Genomic DNA, 20,409 nt, shown 5'->3' on the forward strand with positions numbered 1-20,409 from the left:
TTGAAGCATCCAGAATAAAGAGCCCTACGTGCCACCACTTCAAGGACATAAGGGCAGTTTTAAAAGCCATTGTTGTTACCTTCGCCTCATGTATGTGCTGCTGTTCTGGTATTAGAAGATTCCTTTTTTTAAAAAAAAATTAGATATTAATGCTTCAAGTGTTTGGCTGTAACTCTAAACGAGCATTATCAGGGATTTGATATGTAGAAATCATCTACCTAGTTCAACTCCTTCACTTCAGAGATCTGGGAACTGAGGCCCAGAGTTTTTACAGGTGCCCTGGCTCAGTGCTTCTCAAACTGTCTGTGGTATCAAACTGTCTGTGGTAGATAATCATTTTTTCTTCCTATCCCCAATGCATGGCAGGCCAATCATTTTGTAAACTATAATAAAAATGAAGTACTAGAAAAAGTAATTTTAAAATGACATGTATAATTCTAAATGCTCCCTCTTAATTTCTGTGTTTGTCTCAATGTAGGTGGATTACAAAAAGTTCTGGGACTAGAATAGTCCATAGACTTCACTTTGTACTAGTATATCACTGCCTAAGGTCAGGATTGGGAAACTATGATCAATGGGCTACATCCAACTTGTTTTTTGTATGTCCTGTAAGCTGAGAATTATTTTTACATTTTTAAGTGATTTTTGAAGACTTACAATGTTTTGTGACACATGAAAATTATAAAAAATTCATATTTCAGTGTGTTTAAATAAAATTTTATTGAAACACAGTTACACATTCTTTTAAGTATTGTCTGTGGCTGCTTTTCCCCCTGTAATATTGGAGTTGAGGCAGGGATGAGTAGTTGAGAATGAGGCCATATGGTCTATAGACCCTAATTATTACTGTCTGGTCCTTTACAGAAAAAGTTAAGATCTGAAGATCTGGTTTTAGGACAAAATTAGTAGTTAGTGATAGAGTTGCACGTACAAACAGGGTCTACATTTTTTAAAATGTGTTTTAAATATTATTATTAGCTGATACATATTATGCCACTTTTGTTCTCATTTAATCCTTTCAATAATCCCTTTTTATAAAAGTTAGGTAAGTTTAGATCCCTCTGATCTAGTTTTAGATACCTTTCTTGCTCCTAAAAACTCTTAACTCTATTGGTGTGTTATTGTTTTTTAAATCATATGTGGTGAATTAAAAATGGTTTGATATTTTCTAATGTGGATTTTGTTATCAGCATCTGGTTCAGAATATTCAGCTTCTTCTTCCTTGTTGCACATTACTCTACAGTGGATGTTTCTGTGTTCAGGTCCAATGAAGGAGTTAGGTATGACTCAGAAATCTTTAGAAAAACGTTATTTCTAGTAAAAAGGTTGCTCCTTTAAATATCTATCACCTAAAGAAAAGCAACACTGCAACTAAACTTTAATGGCAGGTTTCTGTTGCAAAATAGTAAAGGTATAATAGGTGAGGTCCTGGTTACAACAAAAAAGATTGAGATTTTAAGTGACGTTTGGAGGAACAACAGGCTTTCAGTGTTTTGCCTCTACCACTCATTAAGCTGCAAAACGAAAGTTCCCATCATATTGTTGTCAAGCCAATATGTCAGTTAACATATTGCTTTGTTTCTTTTTTTAAAAAAATATTTTTATTGATTTCAGAGAGGAAGGGAGAGGGAGAGAGAGATAGAAACATCAATGATGAGAGAGAATCATTGATCAGCTGCCTCCTGCACATCCCCTACTGGGGATCAAGCCCACAAGCCAGCCATGTGCCCTTGACTGGAATCGAACCCAGGACCTTTCAGTCCTCAGGCCAGTGCTCTATCTACTGAACCAAACTGGCTAGGGCTATTTCTTGATGTATGCAGTAAAAAACTGCTTTTCATGGTAGCTGTTAATTCTTTGTTTTTCTACCTTTGTCTGTAATCACTCAGCAATATATTGCTACAAATATATTGCGATAGCTGTCAGCTTTACATTTGATACATGAGTCGCTTCATGATAAGGACCCTTTAAAAGCTGAATCTTGATGTTGGGGTTTCTTCCTGAAATAAAAAAAGAAATTATTGCTGTGAAAGCTTATTCATTATGATGAAAGTAGCTACAGTTTGGTATTGTGTTACTTGCTATTTTATTCTACTTACTCTTATGTCAATTTGTAAACAATAATTATGTTCTTGCTTAATGAAGAATAAAATAAATGAGAATAAAATAATATAGAAAGTTTTGGCAAAATCTCACTGTATCTTTTCAAGCCATGGCTAGTTCTTCTTCCCCAAATCTGAGAGTGCCAAAGATTTAATGCAGGAGATGCTGGTAAATACTGCCCAGCAGCTGTGTCCTAATTCTAGATAGGGCTCTTCCTTTGTATGTTATAACAAAGTCATTGACTAGATTGCTGTGCATTAAAGAGAGATGAAGTGCTTCATAAATAGCAGGACTTATTATTTAGTAACAGAAGAGGATCACTTTCCAAATATTCCAAAAGAATGTAAGTACTTTAACATGGAACTGTTAATGAATGAAAATTTGGGACTCATGAGCAGTAGGTGTTTTTAGACATTATATATAACACATTTTAAAATATTTATTTGAATGAAATATTTCTGTTTTGTTTTAAATTTATGCTACAGTATAGTGGTAAAGTGGTAACAACTGTTCTCTCCAGGCGTACACAAAATCTTAACTATTTGAACTAGTAGAATAACTTGTGATTGAGCTTTGCTTATTTGGGCTAGTTTTTAATATATTTATTAGTTTAACCATTGGTTGGGTCTTCTCCCCAGCCCCGCATATCAGATGTAGTTAAGAAATGTTTGGGGTTAACAAATTATTATATCTGGATTTTACTTAAACATTGATTGTCTTTTGGGAGCCCCCATTATCTAAACGATCTCTATAGCTACGTTCTACCCAGTACAGCACGTTCCACATTTATTCCTTAGCATTTATTATAGTGATTGAGTTTCTGTTTCTAAACACTTTCGGTAGAAAGAATTAGTGTAGAAGGCAGTTCCTTTTTTGCAGCTTGACTGCAGGGGACTAGAGTTGCATGCATTACTATGTCTGTGAAACTTCTTGGAAGCAAGCCAGTATGTTAGGGTGAGAGATTCATATGTAAGCGGTGAGCCACTAAAAGGCTTGCACAGTATTACAACTCTTCTGAGAAGAGGAAGTGTTAGGAAATTCAGCAGTAAAGCAGCAGCAGCAACAGCAACAAGCAGCCACAGTGGAAGTAAAGATAGGGCAGGTTCACTGTTAGCGTATTGCACAGTGTGAGGCAGTGAGCACACAGCTCCCCATCCTGCTGCCAGAAGGAGGCAAACCCAAACTGTCTGTTGCAAGATTTTTCTGGTTTCGTGTTTATGATGTTAAGTCATGTGATAATACTGTACCAGAACTTGCCAACTTTGCTTTACTCTAGAGAGGATCCTTTGCTGCAGTGCTTTTCCCCCCGTTCTTTTTCTTTCTTCTTTTTTTTTTCTTGAAAAAGAAAAAAATTGTGCAATGTATGTGTATGCCTACACCATGCCGAGACGACACTTACCAGTAAATAATCTTTGTATCCCTGAGGTAAGATACTGTTTCTGCTTTCCCTGCACAGTGCTGCTGCAGCACGGAGCAGATCCAAACATTCGGAACACTGATGGGAAATCAGCCCTGGACCTGGCAGATCCTTCAGCAAAAGCTGTTCTTACAGGTAAGAAAACCGAGAGCTACCGAATTAGTTCATCTGTGGAACTACTGGCTTGATTTTAGAAAAATCTTTATGCACTGAATTTTATTTGTTTCTACTGATTAAGCTCAACAAAAATATGTGCCATTATCTCTACTTCATTATTGATTTGGTACATTAACAGTCTCATTTAATTGCTATGCTTGCTCTTACAAGCATTAAGCAATAGGATTGTTTATTCTAGTTAGAATTTCTGAGAATTATAGCATTGAATGGTAACATATGTTACTCACTAATGTTGTAGTCATTTTTTGTTGTTTAGATCATAATTTTCTTGTACCTCATCTTCTAGTTGACTCTTTTGAAGACCTTCACTATGGAGCAAACAAGGGCATTTGTATTACTTTATAAGTAGTTTTGATTGGAAAGACAACCTGCTGCCGTATTACTTAAATTAATAGTTAAATAAAATATGATGCTGCTTTTTCCTTGCCACCCTGGTTATATTTTTGTTGCATCTTTTCATTTTACCATGTTACCTAACTACTTTTTAACTGAGGCAATGTCCTTTTTACTTCAGATAATGAAAATTTGGGGCTTAACTATTGGTTTTATTAAGACAAATGTCAACAACCAAAGAGGAAATGATATCTCATAATTTGTATAGAAAATAATGCTATAAGTAATATGGCATTGTGCAACTGTTTTCATTGATCTTCATTCTCAAAATGCTGCATTGGATCTATTTTTGTTTTTATTCTTAGCATCTGAGTTTTGCTGCCTTTGCCTTCTTTTACTTAACTGACCTTTGAAATTTGGAGCCTCTTAGTCACTGCAGTGCTAAGAGTATTGTTTTAGTGCTTGTGTGCAAGTAAATGACTTTTTGCTTCATTTAAATTTGCCCATATTTGAAGAAAATAAATTGTTTTGTTCACTTTTAAGTTTGGTGTCATGCTGTGCATTTTAAACAAAGATTCTGAGGTGAATGGAAAACATTTATATACAGAAAGCTTTGAAAAAATGCGGAATTCTGGTTAATTATTCTGTATAGAAGACAACTTCCCACTGTGCTAAAATTAATATAATCTCTGCTAAATCAGAGTAATATGATTTTTCTCAATTAAAAGGTTAGGTGATTGGGATACTGAATCAAGATAACATACATTAGAGAAATATAGCTATTTTAAACCAGTGTAGATAAGAAGAAATTTAAATATAATTATAAAATTTAAATAATGAAATTAAAATATATAGCCTCAGGCTTGCTTAGGCTCTGCAGCCTTTCAGTGTCTTCTTTTAACAAAGCCCTGACAACAATCGCAGCGTTGGATTGGTCTCTGACGAAAGGAGAAATATGGCTCAGAGTAATGGAGGTAGATTACAAATGCTGACCGTGACTGTCTCTATATCTGAGTGTCCTCCTTCTGACCTTTCCTTCTCTTCATCCCTCAACACCTATCTTGTCCATTTGTTCGATTCATTTAATGCAACACTGCTTTTGGGTCCACTTATATTTTTCTAAGAGAAAGTTTTAAATATAAGTTAATTAGCAAGAAGAAGCTACCTCCTAATTTAGAATGGATTTTAGGGGAGATCATCTTGGCTGTTAAAGTTTGGGAAAGAGCTGTGGCATAATACGTCATGGAGACTGAAGATTCCTGGGGAGCAGATACTATATATGTTAGACTTGATTTGAAAAGCATCTATCACTGCACCTTGCTTAGATAAGGATGATATTCATTCTTCTTGATCATAATACTGTTCATTAATTATTCTTTTCAAGAATATTTACTTTTTTTGGGAAATGACATACAACTTTTCAGTTATGATTTAAAAAAACATTCTAGAGCATTCTGGTAATAGTAATTACCTTTGTGGAAAATATAAGCTATTGATATTTACACATTCATGTTATATAATGTAGTGAAATAACACTTAAGTGAAATGTATTTCCAAATGTATTTCTGCCCATGCAGGTTCTCTTCTAAGCAATTCTTTGGAATTATAGTGAAAGTACTATTTCTGAAGCTAAATTTAAAAGATTAAGCATTGATAAAAGGGAATCTTTTGAAAGGAATGACTTAGAGTTATTAGAGACTAGAGGCCCGCTGCACAAAATTCGTGCAAGGGGCTCAGCCCCCGCCACCGCGGCTTGACCGGAAGGTCTTCTGGTCTAATTAGCATATCATGCTTTTATTGTTATAGATTATTCTGGATGATGTGTCATTATTTTTATGGCAGATTGAATTGTGGCACCATTCCTTACCTTATGAGTGAAGTTTCTATTCTTAACAGTTACATGAATATTCTTAAAAGGCATTAAGTATTCTTCTGCAACATGAATTTATGACAACTTTATAATATCCTTCTATGGATATATTTTAGGTTATTTTTAGCCAATCCTCTAGTGTTTACCATTTAGGTAGGTTGTTTGCTTCCTTGAGAATTTGTCACTTTATCAATTCCATAGGAATTGTACTTCTTTACCATATTCAGTCTTAGCATCTACAAACATGTTATATCTCTCCATTCCTGGCTGGCGTGTGTAGGATTTGGAGGAGGAGCTTCCTTTTTACGGGCTGCAATGCTTCGTGGTATTATTTTGGGAGAGCCACACTGAAGATAAATGTGGTTGACAAAGGGAATGCTTATTGAAGAGAGTAAAGATGTAGAGGTGTTTGTTAATCATGTGAGGAGGATTTCTGTGGGGCACAGTGGGAAGTTGGATCAGGAGAAGAAGTGACAATAGATTGAGTCTGAGAGTTTGAGAAAGGATAGATGACCAAAGCAGAACCAAGGATGACAGGGATGTAAAGTGGGTGAGGGTAGATGATCACAGGGTTGCCATGATAATTGGTCCCAGCAGTTTCCTAGTAGAATTGGGGGTACAGGAGTAAGGAAGAAAGATATATTTGCACCAAGCAAATATAAGAATAAGTTTATAAGAATAAGCTTAATCTGGATTCATTGCACCTCTGAGGAAATCCTAATCTATGATTGATTGGCAGGCTCCCAGTCTTTCCAGGAAAAATCAGCTGTGGCTCAGGCTAGAGGCAGTATTGAGGGGTCAGTATGTGCTTGCTGAGCCTGGTGTGTTAAATCAACAAACTATATCTGGCATCCTACCTCTTTTTTTCTTCTCCAGTGATTCCTACTGCTTTCAGGTAACACTAAAGCCTTCAACATGATCAGTGAGGACTTAGGTGATCTGGACCCTGCCTATATAGGTTTGATTACTAGGTTTTGCTCAAGCCTAGTTTTCCTTTTTATTTCTTACACGTTGCATGTAACCTGGCAGTAATTTTGGTCTACCATGCTTTCAAATTCCCAGTCCCACCATTTCTTACCAGCCTCATTGCTTCAGCCCTTTACACACCTTCATCATTTTTTTTTCGTGACAGCAGTAGTCTCATAATGGATCTCTGTGTCTCCACTTATACTTCATTTAGCTCTTACTATAGCTGGAGTGATCTTTCTAAAGCATACTCTGCCCTATGATTAGAAAACCCTGTAATATATTCTCATTACCCCCAAATAAAATCCAAACTCTAACCATAACCTACCATAATATGGCGCCTGCCTTACATACCAATGATCTTGTCTTCTGTATTTGTTCTTGATTTCTGCTTCAGCTCAGCTGGATGATTGCTGTTGCTCAAACAGATGAAGCCTTTTTCTGTGTCTAGATTAACACATGCTATTTACCGAAACTGGAACACTGCCCCAGAATTTAATGTGATTCATCTGTTAAGTCTCCACTCAAAGATTTACTCCTCAGACAGGGCATCTTATCCTCAATCCCGTTAGTTTACTTTATTTTCTTCATGGGCTTATTGATATCTGAAGTTGCATCTTTTTGTAAGTTATTGTTTGTTTACCCCAATAGATCGAAAGCTTTATAAGGATTTGGACTTTTATCTGTCTTGCTTACTTTATTGTGCCCAGGACTTAGACAAGTACACAAAATGATTAAGTAAACAAATACATCTCGGGTCTGATTACTGGTAACAAGGCAGCATATTTCCCAAGTCTTACAAATACTCATCTCATGTCATATTGTAGTAGTCTATTACATTTTCTACTTTCCAAAAATTGTTTTGAATTGCTGATAGTCATGTGTACCTCTTAAAACAGTGTGTTAAAAATATTTTTTAATTGGTATGATGGGTGAGGTATGTACTGAGCCTTTTATCACCAGATTTCTTGGATGGCTCCTTTGATTGAGAACATTTCATTTCTGAAAGGATCAAATTTTGTGTAGCTGTCACATCAAACTTCCTGATGTCTGACCAGTGCCTCTTTTTTACTCTTTTCTTTTGTTATTAATGCATTGTTTTGCACAATAGCTATACTACAATGTAACATATTTCATATCATGTATAGTGTAGTTTTACTATTAGCCTACATGATTAAACGCAGATTTCTCATGTTCTTAATTTTAACTTTAGAAATTATTGTTTATCAGTTATTAGGAAGCCTAAAATTACAGCATTCTTCCTAGAAAAGAAAGCGTAAGAGGTAATACCTTAGTTTTCAAGAAAAGCTGTACATCTCTCCATCTCAGTTTTATCAGGGGAAAATTATTGTTATATTAGCATGAATTTCCTTTTAAAAATTCCCTTTAGTACTAGGCAAGAAAGTTAAAACTTGTCATTGCAATAAAATAGTGTGAATACTCATTTTAAAGATAGATTGTAAATGTTAATCCCCTCACTGTTAAAGTTTTATTAATGGTTTAATCTGTCTATAATTTTGGACATGAATAGAAAAATTTAAGGTTTTATTATCAAAAGTTATTGAAACACTTTTTGAAACCTTAAAAATATGAAAATAATTTAGAAGAGGAATAAAAAACTAGTACCTTTTTAAAAGACTATATAGGACTAGGTCACATTAAATTAGCACCTATTTAATTTGTTTAGTAGTTGTATTTGTGGGTGTGTGTGTGTTTGTGTTTATTTCTATTGATTTCAGAGAGGGAGGGAGAGGGAGAGAGAGAAACATCTATAATAATAAAAGCATAATATGCTAATGAGACTGGACAGCCAAATGATCCTCCAGACATCATTCCAGAGGAAGCTGAGGGGTTGGGGCTGAGGCAGAGGCAGTTAGGGGTGATCAGGCAGGCAGGCGAGAGGTTAGGGGCAATCAGGCAGGCAGGCGAGCAGTTAGGGGTGATCAGGCAGGCAGGCAGAGTGGTTAGGGGTGATCAGGCAGGCAGGCATGCGAGCAGTTAAGAGCCAGCTGTTCCGGATTGCGATAGATATAGATCACATTTTTTACCTACTCATTCATTGAGAAGGATGTAGTATAGCTCATATGTAAAAAATTGGACTGACGCATAAACTCGGAGCTTAAATCCAATCCAATATAATGTCTCACTCGTTTCTTAGCTTAAAGATTGTTCTTTAAAAAAACTTAACTCATTAATAATACCTGCATGATTTATCATCATATTATCATAATAAAATTAACTAATTGGGTAATAAATTGATTTATCCAACTTTATAAATGCTATTCGTAAATCTTTACTCTCTAGTCAATAGGCTTGAATAACATTCATTTCAAACATTAATATTTAGAATCTATAAGGAAAGATGTAATATTCAAAATGTTTGAACTATTTATTGGTAAAAGGCAGCTCAAATAATGTAAGTCTTACACAAATTTCAGGCAGTTAATGGAGTGGGAGGGAATAGAAACACTTTGTGTTTAGATAACCCAACACTCTAATATTTCAAGCTCCTCCCATCAACCTTTTTATGTAATTAAAGCCAGCAGGCTTACATCATTAAAACCAGCATGATTTTTCAACTCATCAAAAATGACATATTTGTGAAGCATAATAACTTATTAGTGTATACCTGAGAGCACCCGTCAATTTTCCCTATAAACTAGCAACTTTATAGCATATTCATTGCAATTTGTTGTAGAGTATACCTTTTGGTTATAATTTTAACTCTAGAAGTACGTTAATGTTTTACATATTTTAAAAAAACCCACAAAATTAAATCAAGGTTAGGGGGAAAGCCCTAAAATTTGAATGCAGACAGAAACAAATGAACCATCTGCATTTAGAATAAATATACTTTCCACGAAGACCAAAAACTGAAGGTTACTTTTCCCCAGCTGGAGCTGAAACACCAAAGACATCTCACCAGAGCAGAGTGGAACAGATTAGCATAGAGTAGCCCTGAGCTGGGCAGAGTGGAGTGGAGCTGCCTAGCTTAATGGGATACTACTCGGCTGTAAAAAAAGAAGGAAATCTTACCCTTTGCAACAGCGTAGATGGACCTGGAAAGTATTATGCTGAATGAAATAAGCAGTCAGAGAAAGACAAATACCATATGATTTCACTTATATGTGGAATCTAATGAACAAAATAAACTAACACACAAAGTAGAAACAGACTCATAGATACAGAGAACAGACTGACAGCTGTCAGAGGGAAGCGGGGAGAGGGCTAGGTGCAAAAGGTGAAAGGGTTAAGCAAAAAAACAAACAAAACAACAACCCCAAAACCTCATAGACAGACAACAGTATTACCAGAGGGAAAGAGGGATGGGGGAAGTAGGAGAGGGTAAAAGGGGGATAAATGTTGATGGAAGATGTGACTTGGGGTGGTAAACACACAATACAATATGCAGATGATACATTATAGAATTGTGCCTCTGAAATCTATGTAATTTTAAAAACCAATGTCATCCCCAATAAATTCAATTTAAAAAAAAAGAGGGGCCTAGCTTGGGAGGGGACCAAGTGGAGTGGATGAAGTAGAGCGAGCTGGCTAGCTGAAGAGGGGCCTGGGCCTCAGGGCCATGCTGTTTTCCTAGCAGCTCCATAGTGTTATCCAGCTGTTCCACAGCAGTGCCGTTTTCACAGCCATACTGTCTTATCCTCGAGCTCTTTGTACTAAACTTTCCTTCTTCACTGCCCCCAAGTTGGTGACTCCTGTTGGCATTTGAATTGGCGCCAGTGACCCTTGGTTGACATTCCATATGCCCCAGTGGGGCTCTGAAGCGACCACCCGATCTGAAACTAACTCGCCTGGTCCTGATTCTGTTCTCAAGTTGTCTTCCTGGTGGCTCCTAAGGATCTTGGGAACTGAGCATTATGATTAATTGACTTAAACTTGAGACTAATTGAATCTTTACAATAATACCCTGTTGGTTAGAGATTATTATCTCGGAAGTTCAGAGAGGTTAAATGTCGCTTTTGAGGTCAGACAGCCTTTGAATGGGAAAGCTTGGAGTGAAGCCCAATTACCTAATGCTAGTGTCTATCCTCCCTCTGGATAAGCCTGCTTTCAGCCTCACACAAGCCCTCACGATTTGTAGATGCAAAGGGTGCCACAGGCCAACGCTCTATCCACTGAGCCAAACCAGCCAGGGCCATATCAGACCAATTTATAAATTCTTTATTTTTTTAAGGATATAGCAGGCATTTATTTGTTTCAAGAAATGAAAGAATTGACCCACTTCAGAAAAGTTAAGTTTTCCTATCTTAAAATGGGTAGGTGGATCATAACATTGGAGATCCATTCCAGTCTGTATGCATAAGTTCCATGAATGGCTAGAGCAGCAATTCTCAACCTGTGGGTCGCGACCCCTTTGGCGGTGGAACGACCCTTTCACAGGGGTCACCTAAGACCGTCCTGCATATCAGATATTTACATTACGATTCATAACAGTAGCAGCATTACAGTTATGAAGTAGCAGCAAAAATAATTTTATGGTTGGGTCACAACATGAGGAACTGTATTTAAAGGGCCAGAAGGTTGAGAACCACTGGGCTAGAGTGTTCCCTCCTAGACCTGGGAGAGCTGCAGAATGGGGGAGGGACAAGGGAACAGATCTCTGGATTATCCCTCTCCCCCAAATAGCTCTAAATCAGCTCCATCTTGATTTTTGAGATGATCTAGACCCCTTTGGAGAGATGCTGAGGCTGTTGTATTTCTGGTGGGCGGAGCCATGTCCTTGGCCCCCTGGGCTGCTCTGGTCCTTCTCCTTTTGATCTCCCTGAGTGGTCCCTGGGATCTTAGGGTTGACTTGTCTTCCCACTTCCCACCAGAATGAGACGGCCTTTTGGTGGGAGTGTTCTCCTAAGGGCTTCAGCCTAGCGTTGGGAGACTCTCTGGCCTCCATTCTGTTCACTCATATTTTCTTTACTCTGCCAGACTGAGATGAAGGGTTCAGCTCCTGGACCTTTCATGGTCTCTGTAACAGGCCTGTTGATCATCTCCCCTCCTGCAACCATACTCACATTGTCTTTGGGTGTTACTGCTGCTGCTCCTGGTAATGCCTCCTGGTCAGGCCCTGCCGGTGCCGGGGTTAGGAAAAACAATGTGTCCCTAAGCATAGAGTATTTGCATGAAGCAGGTTGTTGGACTCCTTCCCCATCAGCATAAGCAAGAGAGGTGGCCCCAGATACCTCAGCGACTGTGGAATGGCTTCTCACGTTGAGCAGGTCTTGGCCACCTTCTCTATGGAGCTCCATGGCCTGTGTCAATAGAAGAAACAGGGAAGTAAAGAAGAAAATAAAGTGAGACTAGAAAGGGCTGTCACCTGTCTTTAAGAGCTTAGCATTAGAATAGAAGAACCTTTGAAGTCACCAAGTCTAGAAATCCCCCTATGACACCCCACAAGAATCACTGAGGTTTTGCCTGGATAGTTGCAGTACCAGGGAGAGCACTAGTGCAATTCACCAGTGAACATCCTCACACTTTTACTTTATACACTTGTCAGCATTTCTACAAAACAGATTCCTAAAGGAAGACTGCTGGGCAAAAATTATGTCCATCTTACCTTCTGAGAGCTACTAACAAATTGTTAACCAGTGTGCAAAGCATGCTACAATGCCACAGATTTATACAAAAATCAGTTTATGGCCGAAATAAAGTAAGGGCTTTCTCAGAGTTAAAAAGGGCTTTCAGCAGAGTTAAAGTTTTCTGAAGTGGGTCAATTCTTTCATTTCTTGAAACAAATAAATGCCTGCTATATCCTTAAAAAAATAAAGAATTTATAAATTGGTCTGATATGGCCCTGACTGGTTTGACTCAGTGGATAGAGCGTTGGCCTGTGGCACCCTACAGCAGATCAGATTGCCTGAGTCCACTGTAGTATGTAAGTGTTCCAGAACAGATTGGACACTAGGATGCTGTTGACAGCATTACAACATCAGGTATATGGTTAGAGGAGCTGACATCTAAGGGACCTCGGATATTCAGAAGCACACAGGGCCTCCCCAGTGTGACAAGACCTCTACATAGTGGCTCTTCTGACCTGAGCCCTTCCACATGAGTGTTTATCCAGGCAGCCCAGGAGAGCAGCCCGAGAGCCTTCAGTTGCTCTCCTGACGCACACAGGCCCTCCCAGAATCTCTGCAAAACCTTACTGCTGGGCTCTTCCTGTCCTCTGCTTCCAGCACAGGTATGTCCATCATGTCCCAAGCTGGTATGGTGTGGTTGCTACTGTAAGCCTCCGCTGGCAGCCTCAGGAAGAACACCAGGTCGTCCCAGGGTGCAAACACATCTTCTTTTGCATCTTAAGGGGGGCATAATTGTAGGTAAAAAGAGTGCCAGTGGCGAGCTTCAAGTGGAGCTCTGGGTGTGTCGGTTGTATTCGGCACCGACTGCACTGCTGCCAGCCTGCCAGCAGCATGACGTCAGGTATTGTGAGGTCGGGGCTGGTGTACACGATGCCCACAGTGACCATTTGCACACAGTTGAGCACATCGATCACTTCTCCTCTTTTACTGATCTGGATGAAATCGCTCTCAAATATGGGAATGCGTGTGAACATGGCGAACTCGCCCTTGCACAGCTGCTGCTGCAGCTTGCCCATGGAGCCACGGAACATGTATAGCACATGGCTGCTCTGGGCGCTGCCCTGCCATAGCATTGTGTTGTTGCTCATCTGTCCTTCATGAAGACTGCTGCATGTCCTCTCCAGAACCTCTGCCTCAGCCTGAACTGCAACCCCTCCTGAGCTGCCTTTAAGCCTCAACTGTCCATTGTGACCTGCCGTCAGCTGCCCCACACAGCACTGTGTCCTCATCCTCATAGCTCGCCCCCTGCTCCCCCCGGAAGAGACACCATCCTCCTGCAAGCAGCCACCCCACAAAGGGTCAGGGAGTACCAAATTATTTTGTTATGTGAAACACAAATATGTTTCTTCAGGCCACGTGTGTTCACGTAGCTACCACAGGCAATGAGTGTAAAGGATTAGCAGTCCCAGGAAAACTGTCTTTATTAATCTATGAAGGTGATACTAATAGGTGACAAATAATTAAGGCTTTATAAGAATTGAATGTGTTTTTGAGCTTTCGCTTAATAGTTATCATAGAATTTCTGTGAAATATTAACTTCAGTCACCAAACTTGAATTTAAGAATATACATAAGGGATTAACCGGGAAAGCATTCCTAAGAATCTCCTTATCAAGCCTGCACTTAGTTGTAGATTTCTATAAACTGCTTTCTTAGAATTTCAGTTATTGGGCTTCTTCATTCATTTCTGGAAATACTGTTTGCTATTTGTATCCTATAAGGAATTAACATATTAACACCATCTTAAGGACATTGTTATAACCGTTAACCTCCTTGTTTTCTATATTACTCTCCTGGGCATTAAATTTGTTGATTGTTTTGAAACAAATGATATCTATACCCCTTTTGTTCCTTTCCTTTACTCAAGAACACAAAAAGCTGAACGTTCCGATGTGAGAAAGCATATATTCACGTCATCTTATGAGAATGCATTGCCTTAGTGGGCATTAGGTGGGTACTAACTAGTCTTCCCAGGAAGCTTTTTAACCAGACTAGCCTTCTGATTGGGCATCTGACTGTGACAGGGAGGTGACCAGTATTTTCTCAGGGAAAGAGTGGAGCTTACCTAGAGTGTCAGTAATTTTGAGCATCTTAACAAACATTGTACATTTATTTGAGCACATCCTCCTACAGTCTTAGAATTGCTAGACTCTTTGAATGTGGACGTTGAAAGTCTTCTGAACTGATGGCCTGACTGGGCAGGAGAAACATACAGTAAGTCATATGCTCAAGTCTTTTTGAATGAAGATGAAAAATGTCTAATTATCTGACCTGACTGAATATTTTCTTATGTGTGGGAATTTTTTTTTTTTTTTTTTTTTTTTTTTTTTTTTTAGTTTTTAGAAGATTAATTAGACAGGAAATCGGTGCTAGATAAGAAGTGCTTTACAAATAGGATGCCTATTGATTTGTAGATGATCAGAACTGTATTTTTGCCAGTTTGTATCATTTTTTTTTTCTTTCTGAAGAGGAATAACATTCTGTGTATCAGTTTTTATTTATGTTCTTTCCCTCTGGTTTTTTTCTTTGGGTGGAAAAACTCATTGTTCTTTATAATTCTAGTTTTATGTGTTGGGCTTCAGTGTTTGGAAATAGGCCCCAGGTGGGTGAAAAAGAGTCTTTTTTCTCTATTGATGTTCTAAGCTTTCCATATGTTGTTTTTTTATTATTCTATTACCCTCCATTGCACTGAAAGTGAATGATATATTGCTTATGACAGGACATAAAAATGACTCTTGTTTTAAGAAGTTATTAGAATGCCAGTGGCAATAATAGACAGACATGGGAGAATATCCTTTTCTCCAGAAGAGCAACAAATTTTGTGAACTTGGTTGCAAAATAAGTCTTCTTTCATTTTTAAAACCTAATAAGGGAACATAAAATAACTACTTGCTCATACTCTTTGTAAAACAAAAAAACATACCAAGTAGAAATATTAATGAGGATTTATAAAAGAGAAGGCTAGCTAGGAATACAGAAGGGAAAGAAAATTAAAAATGGAAGCATTAATTAAATGCTTTATGCTTAGTACTACTATGCCAAAATTTGTGATTTTGCTTATTCCTTTCTCTTAAGGATATATATTTATATACGTTCATCTTGATATTTTATTTATATTTTATCCTCACCCAATGATATGTTTATTGATTTTTAGAGAGAGGAAGGAAAAGAGAAACATCAGTGTGAGGGAGAAACATTGATTGGTTGCCTCCCATACGCATGCCGACCTGGGATTGAACCTGAAACCTGGGTATGTTTCCTAGAATCAAGCCCCCAACCTTTTGGTGTATAGGGACAATGCTCCAACCAACTGAGCCACCAGTCCAGGGCTTTTATTTCTTAACAAGAGACCTGGTGCACGAATTCATGCACAGATGTTATCCCTTGGCTGGCGATTGAGGCCGGTGGGCCAGGGGGAGGGACCGCGGGAGGTGGGTCGGTGTGGGAGGTTGGCTGTGAGAGTGCACTGACCACCAGGGGGCAGCTCCAGCATTGAGCGTCTGCCCCCTGGTGGTCAATGCACGACATAGCGACTGGTCATTCAATTGACCGGTCATAACTGTCACTAAGGCTTTTATATGTATAGACTAGAGGCCCGGTGCACAAATTCGTGCACGGATGGGGTCCCTTGGGGTGGCCTGCAGAAATCGGGCTGCAGCTCGTGCCCCCAGCCTCTCAGTCCCAGCTCACGTCCCCAGCCTCACATCCCTGCAGCCCCATCTGGCACCCCACCTTGGCCTGGTGCCACCCCCTCACCATCCTGCCTGTGGATTGATTGATCAAACCTGGGCCCCCCACCACCACTGCTGGTCGCCATCTGTGGGGCGATTGTGCCCCTCTTCGCACCCACCTTCCTTGACCTGGCATTGCCCACTCACCTGCTCCACTATCCTGCCGCTATCCCGTTTTCATTGGGGCCCATCGGGGCTGGCAGCACCTCCACTGCCGCCTGCTGCCAGCGCTGCGTTGCCAACACCCACCATGTTCCGCGCTGCTCCCTGGTGGTCAGCCCACGTCATAGTGAGCAGTCGAACAATTGCCTGAGGGGGCAATTTGCATATTAGGCTTTTATTATATAGGATTTGGGAACATCTGACAGCTTAAAGGACTAGTGCTTCATAGAAAGTTCTTTGACCCTTTTATATTTCCTTATATTGACCTTACTCACAGTTCTCATGTGAGTGCTACTTACTCTCTCCATTATTTAAATCAGTGGTGGGGAACCTTTTTTTTGCCAAGACCATTTTGATATTTATGACATCTGTGAGCCATACAAAATTATCAACTTAAAAATTAGCCTGCTATAGTTGGTCAAACATTTCATTAAATCCCCCCTAATGCCTTGGTAGGGCCAGACCAAATGATTTCACAGGCCTTATACAGCCTGTGGGCCGGACATTCCCTACCCCTGATTTAAAGTATGGTTTGGGCCAAATGCCATGCTTAAATATTGTTGGTGAATTATAGCAGGTTTTAGACCTAAAGATCTACTAATCTCTTGGAGAAGAAAATAGCCATGGTCATACAGCCATGTCCATGTCTCAACATATATACACACACATACATTTTACATGATTACTTTTTTTTTTTTTTTTCCAGAAGGAAGAAATGGTACTGAATGTTATTGAATGATACTTACACATTTTGTTTCTGAAAGAAGAGAGAATGGAAAAGAGTATTCCAAATATTTTTTCACTTTAGGTCCTTATGTGATACTTTTCAGAGAAAAAAGGTTAAACAAAGTTGAGATTATTTTTTTAATTGATTGATTGATTTTAGAGACAGACATCAATTTGTTTCTGTACTTATTTATTCGTTCATTGGTTGACTCTTGTATGTGCCCTGACCAGGGGATTGAAACTTGAAACCTTGGCGTATCAAGAGGACGCTCTAACCAACGGAGCTACCTAGCCAGGGCTGAGATTGTATTTTTAAACATGAGTTGGCCGAAGTATGAAGGTAAAGATAGTCCTAAGAAATATTTGAAAATGTGAAGTAGGAAATTCTTTTAAATGTGCTACAAGCTATGGAAGCAGAAAGGAGATTAGTATATTATTTGGAATGACAAAAAGTAGGAAGATGATGTACAGAAAGCCCCACAGGAGAAATGAATGTATATCTATTTAAAATCGGTGCCCAGTTTACAGGGCGAAAGAGCACTTAAAATAATGAATGATTGTAAAATTTTCTGTAAACTTAATTGAAAGAGATGGAAATGGGGTGGGGATGTCCTAAAATTTTAGAGAACAAAGTGAGTGAAGTCCTTAGAAAGCTACATAGATTGAAGAAAGACTTAAGTTTGCAAAATGGCTGCCTTCTAACAGTTTACCCTCAAAACAAATCGGTGTCTTACCGACTTCTATTACTAAATTAACTTTCTTCCTATGAAGCTGGTTGAAAATGTTGCTAGATTTTTATCATCACACTTTATAAATAGGTTTGCTATTGTCCATAATAAAGTCTGAATGTTCTATGTTATTTAAAGGAAACCAGAATGCTATCTTATCAATTCTTGAAGTTTAAAATTCAGGACCACTAATTTAGTCTTTTAAATAGACCTATCTTTAATTGGTCTAAAAATCAATTAAGCTTTCCAAACTGTAAGTTGCTCATATACAGGAAAATAGCCTATCGACAATTTTTATTGGTAGGATGTAAGAGCACCTTTCTTTTGATTTTTGACCAATCATTTCTCCATTTTCTAAAAAAAAAACAAACAAAAAAAACCCATTTTTTAATTGGAATGATGAATTATATATGATCACTTTAAAATACATTACATAGTTGATTTTCTTTTCTTTCCATTATATAATCTTGTTCATTTAGTCCTTTATTTGTATGACTTTCCTGGGTGTTTTTCAATGAAAGACCTTATATTTTTTTTATTGTGTAGGAGAATATAGCATATACTTACTATGTTTTATGTGTTTAGTGCAGTTCAATAACTTTTGTATTTATCTCTGATTTAATTAAATGGATTAAGTAACCACTGAGGGTATTCCTCAGAAACTACCTTGAGTTCTTAGTATCATAGTTAGGGGATTTTGGTTTTTGTTGTGAGGATATTACAGTGAGGAGTGAGTTGAAGGAGTGTGCAGAAGCAAAAGGACTTATTTTGAGTACTTGCAGCCCTATACTTAGTATCTTTCATTCATTTTATTTTTTAATAAAAATGTATTTTTGTTGATTTCAGAGAGGAAGGGAGAGGAAGAGAGGGAGAGAGAGAAACATCAATGATGAGAGAGAATCATGTATTGGCTGCCTCCAGCACATCCCACACTGGAGATCGAGCCGGCAACCTGGGCATGTGCTCTGACTGGTAATTGATCCTCCTGGTTCATAGGTTGATGCTCAACCACTGAGCCACACTGGCCAGGCCTCATTTTCCTTTAAGACACACATCTCTACATGTCTTTCAGTAAATTGTATACTAGTAAAGCTGGATGTCTCAACACAATCAGGAAAGTTTAGGAGCAGTGGGAGATGTGCTTTTATTTATTGACCAAAGGGTAATTGTAGAAAAGCATCATGAACAAGTACTTACTTATACAGGAATATATCAAAAGGTCTCTCAAGTAATTGTGATATTTTTACATTGTGACCATACTAACGTTAGGTTTATCATTAAATACAAGGCTACACTATTTGAGTTATTTTTTTGGAGAATTGTTTACCCGTTAGCATTTTCAGTTAGACTATAATAGTAGAAAGTAAGTAAATTAGTATCTGGTTGGATCCATTAGATTCAGGAATCTGTTTTTGGTTATTAGTTGGCAATGATTGAGAGTGAAATTGGCATACTAAGAGTGCTCCAAACAGGTTCATCTTTTAAAAAAATTTTTTGTTGTTGTTAATTTGTACTCAGGAATAATTTTTTCATTATCAATTAAATGTACTTTTTTGAGAAAGAAAATAGTGCCTTATACATGAGAACTGTTGTAACAGGCCACAGACAAAAACAAGGTCATTGTGAACTCATAAAATACCAAACATCATCATCTCGCTAATATGAATGATAGCTGCTGTTTTTGATCCTAGACTTAACCCCCATTTTCTAACAGCATCCAATCTAGAACTAACCTCTGTTTTCTTAGGCGCGCCCCCCTTCCAAAACTTCCAACAAATCTCACATGCTAGAGTAGATTCTTTCTAATACCCTCTTCCTGAGCTGCCCCACTGGTCCCATGGCGTGTGTTCTCCCTTTCTGTAACAAGTAACGAGCCCAGTGTGTTCTACTATGGGCGTGTTTCTGGTGGTCTTTGGCTGGAAGGCATTAACACTTTCCTTAAAGATATTTCTTAAAATACAAATTATTTCTCCAACATTTAAGAGTTGAATGCTTTTTTAACTTTATTTATATATATATATACATACATACACACACACACACACACACACACACACACACATACACGTACACTAGAGGCTTGGTACATGAAAATTCTTGCACTAGAGGGGGCAGTTCCTCAGTCTGGCTTGCCCCCTCTCAGAGTCCGGGAGCCCTCAGGGGTGGAAGGCGACACCCCCATCACACCTGTGCTGCTGCCACTGCTGGCAGCGCAAGGCTTGGCCGGCCCTGGTTACCTGAGCCTCGGGCTGGCCCTGGGTGGCTGGGCAGCTGCCATCTGAGGCTTACCTGCTCCTTGGGCCGGCCCTGGGTGGCTGGGCAGCCGCCATCCAAGGCTTGCTGCACCTCGGGCATTGGCTGGGCAGCCAACATCTGAGGCTTGCCTGCGCCTCCGGTCGGCCCTGGGTGGCTGGGGGGCTGAGGGGACTGGGGGACTCTGGAGGCAGGCGTGGGTGGAGCGGCCGGACCTTCCCGGGGGCAGGCCCGGCCATGCCGCGCGCTTGCCACCCCAGCGGGGCTGAGGGGACTGGGTGCTGACATCTTGTGGCTGTGGGCACTGCCTTCTTTGAGGGCATGGAAATCAGTTAGCATATTTCCTCTTTATT

General features: G+C 39.0%; 1 protein-coding gene and 1 pseudogene across 1 annotated transcript in view; one reads left to right on the forward strand and one right to left on the reverse strand.

Moving 5' to 3' along the window:
* The window catches only part of TNKS (tankyrase), a 149,929-nt gene that overhangs the window by 37,161 nt on the left and 92,359 nt on the right, over nucleotides 1-20,409 (forward strand). The window contains exon 3 of the mRNA XM_036300913.1: nucleotides 3,560-3,655. Within this exon, the coding sequence (XP_036156806.1) occupies nucleotides 3,560-3,655 (96 nt within the window). The remainder of the gene's footprint in view (nucleotides 1-3,559; nucleotides 3,656-20,409) is intronic.
* On the reverse strand, nucleotides 12,971-13,692 carry LOC118651213 (annotated as a pseudogene).

Source organism: Myotis myotis, unplaced genomic scaffold (assembly GCF_014108235.1).
Source record: "Myotis myotis isolate mMyoMyo1 unplaced genomic scaffold, mMyoMyo1.p scaffold_m19_p_3, whole genome shotgun sequence".
Taxonomy (NCBI): Eukaryota; Metazoa; Chordata; class Mammalia; order Chiroptera; family Vespertilionidae; genus Myotis; species Myotis myotis.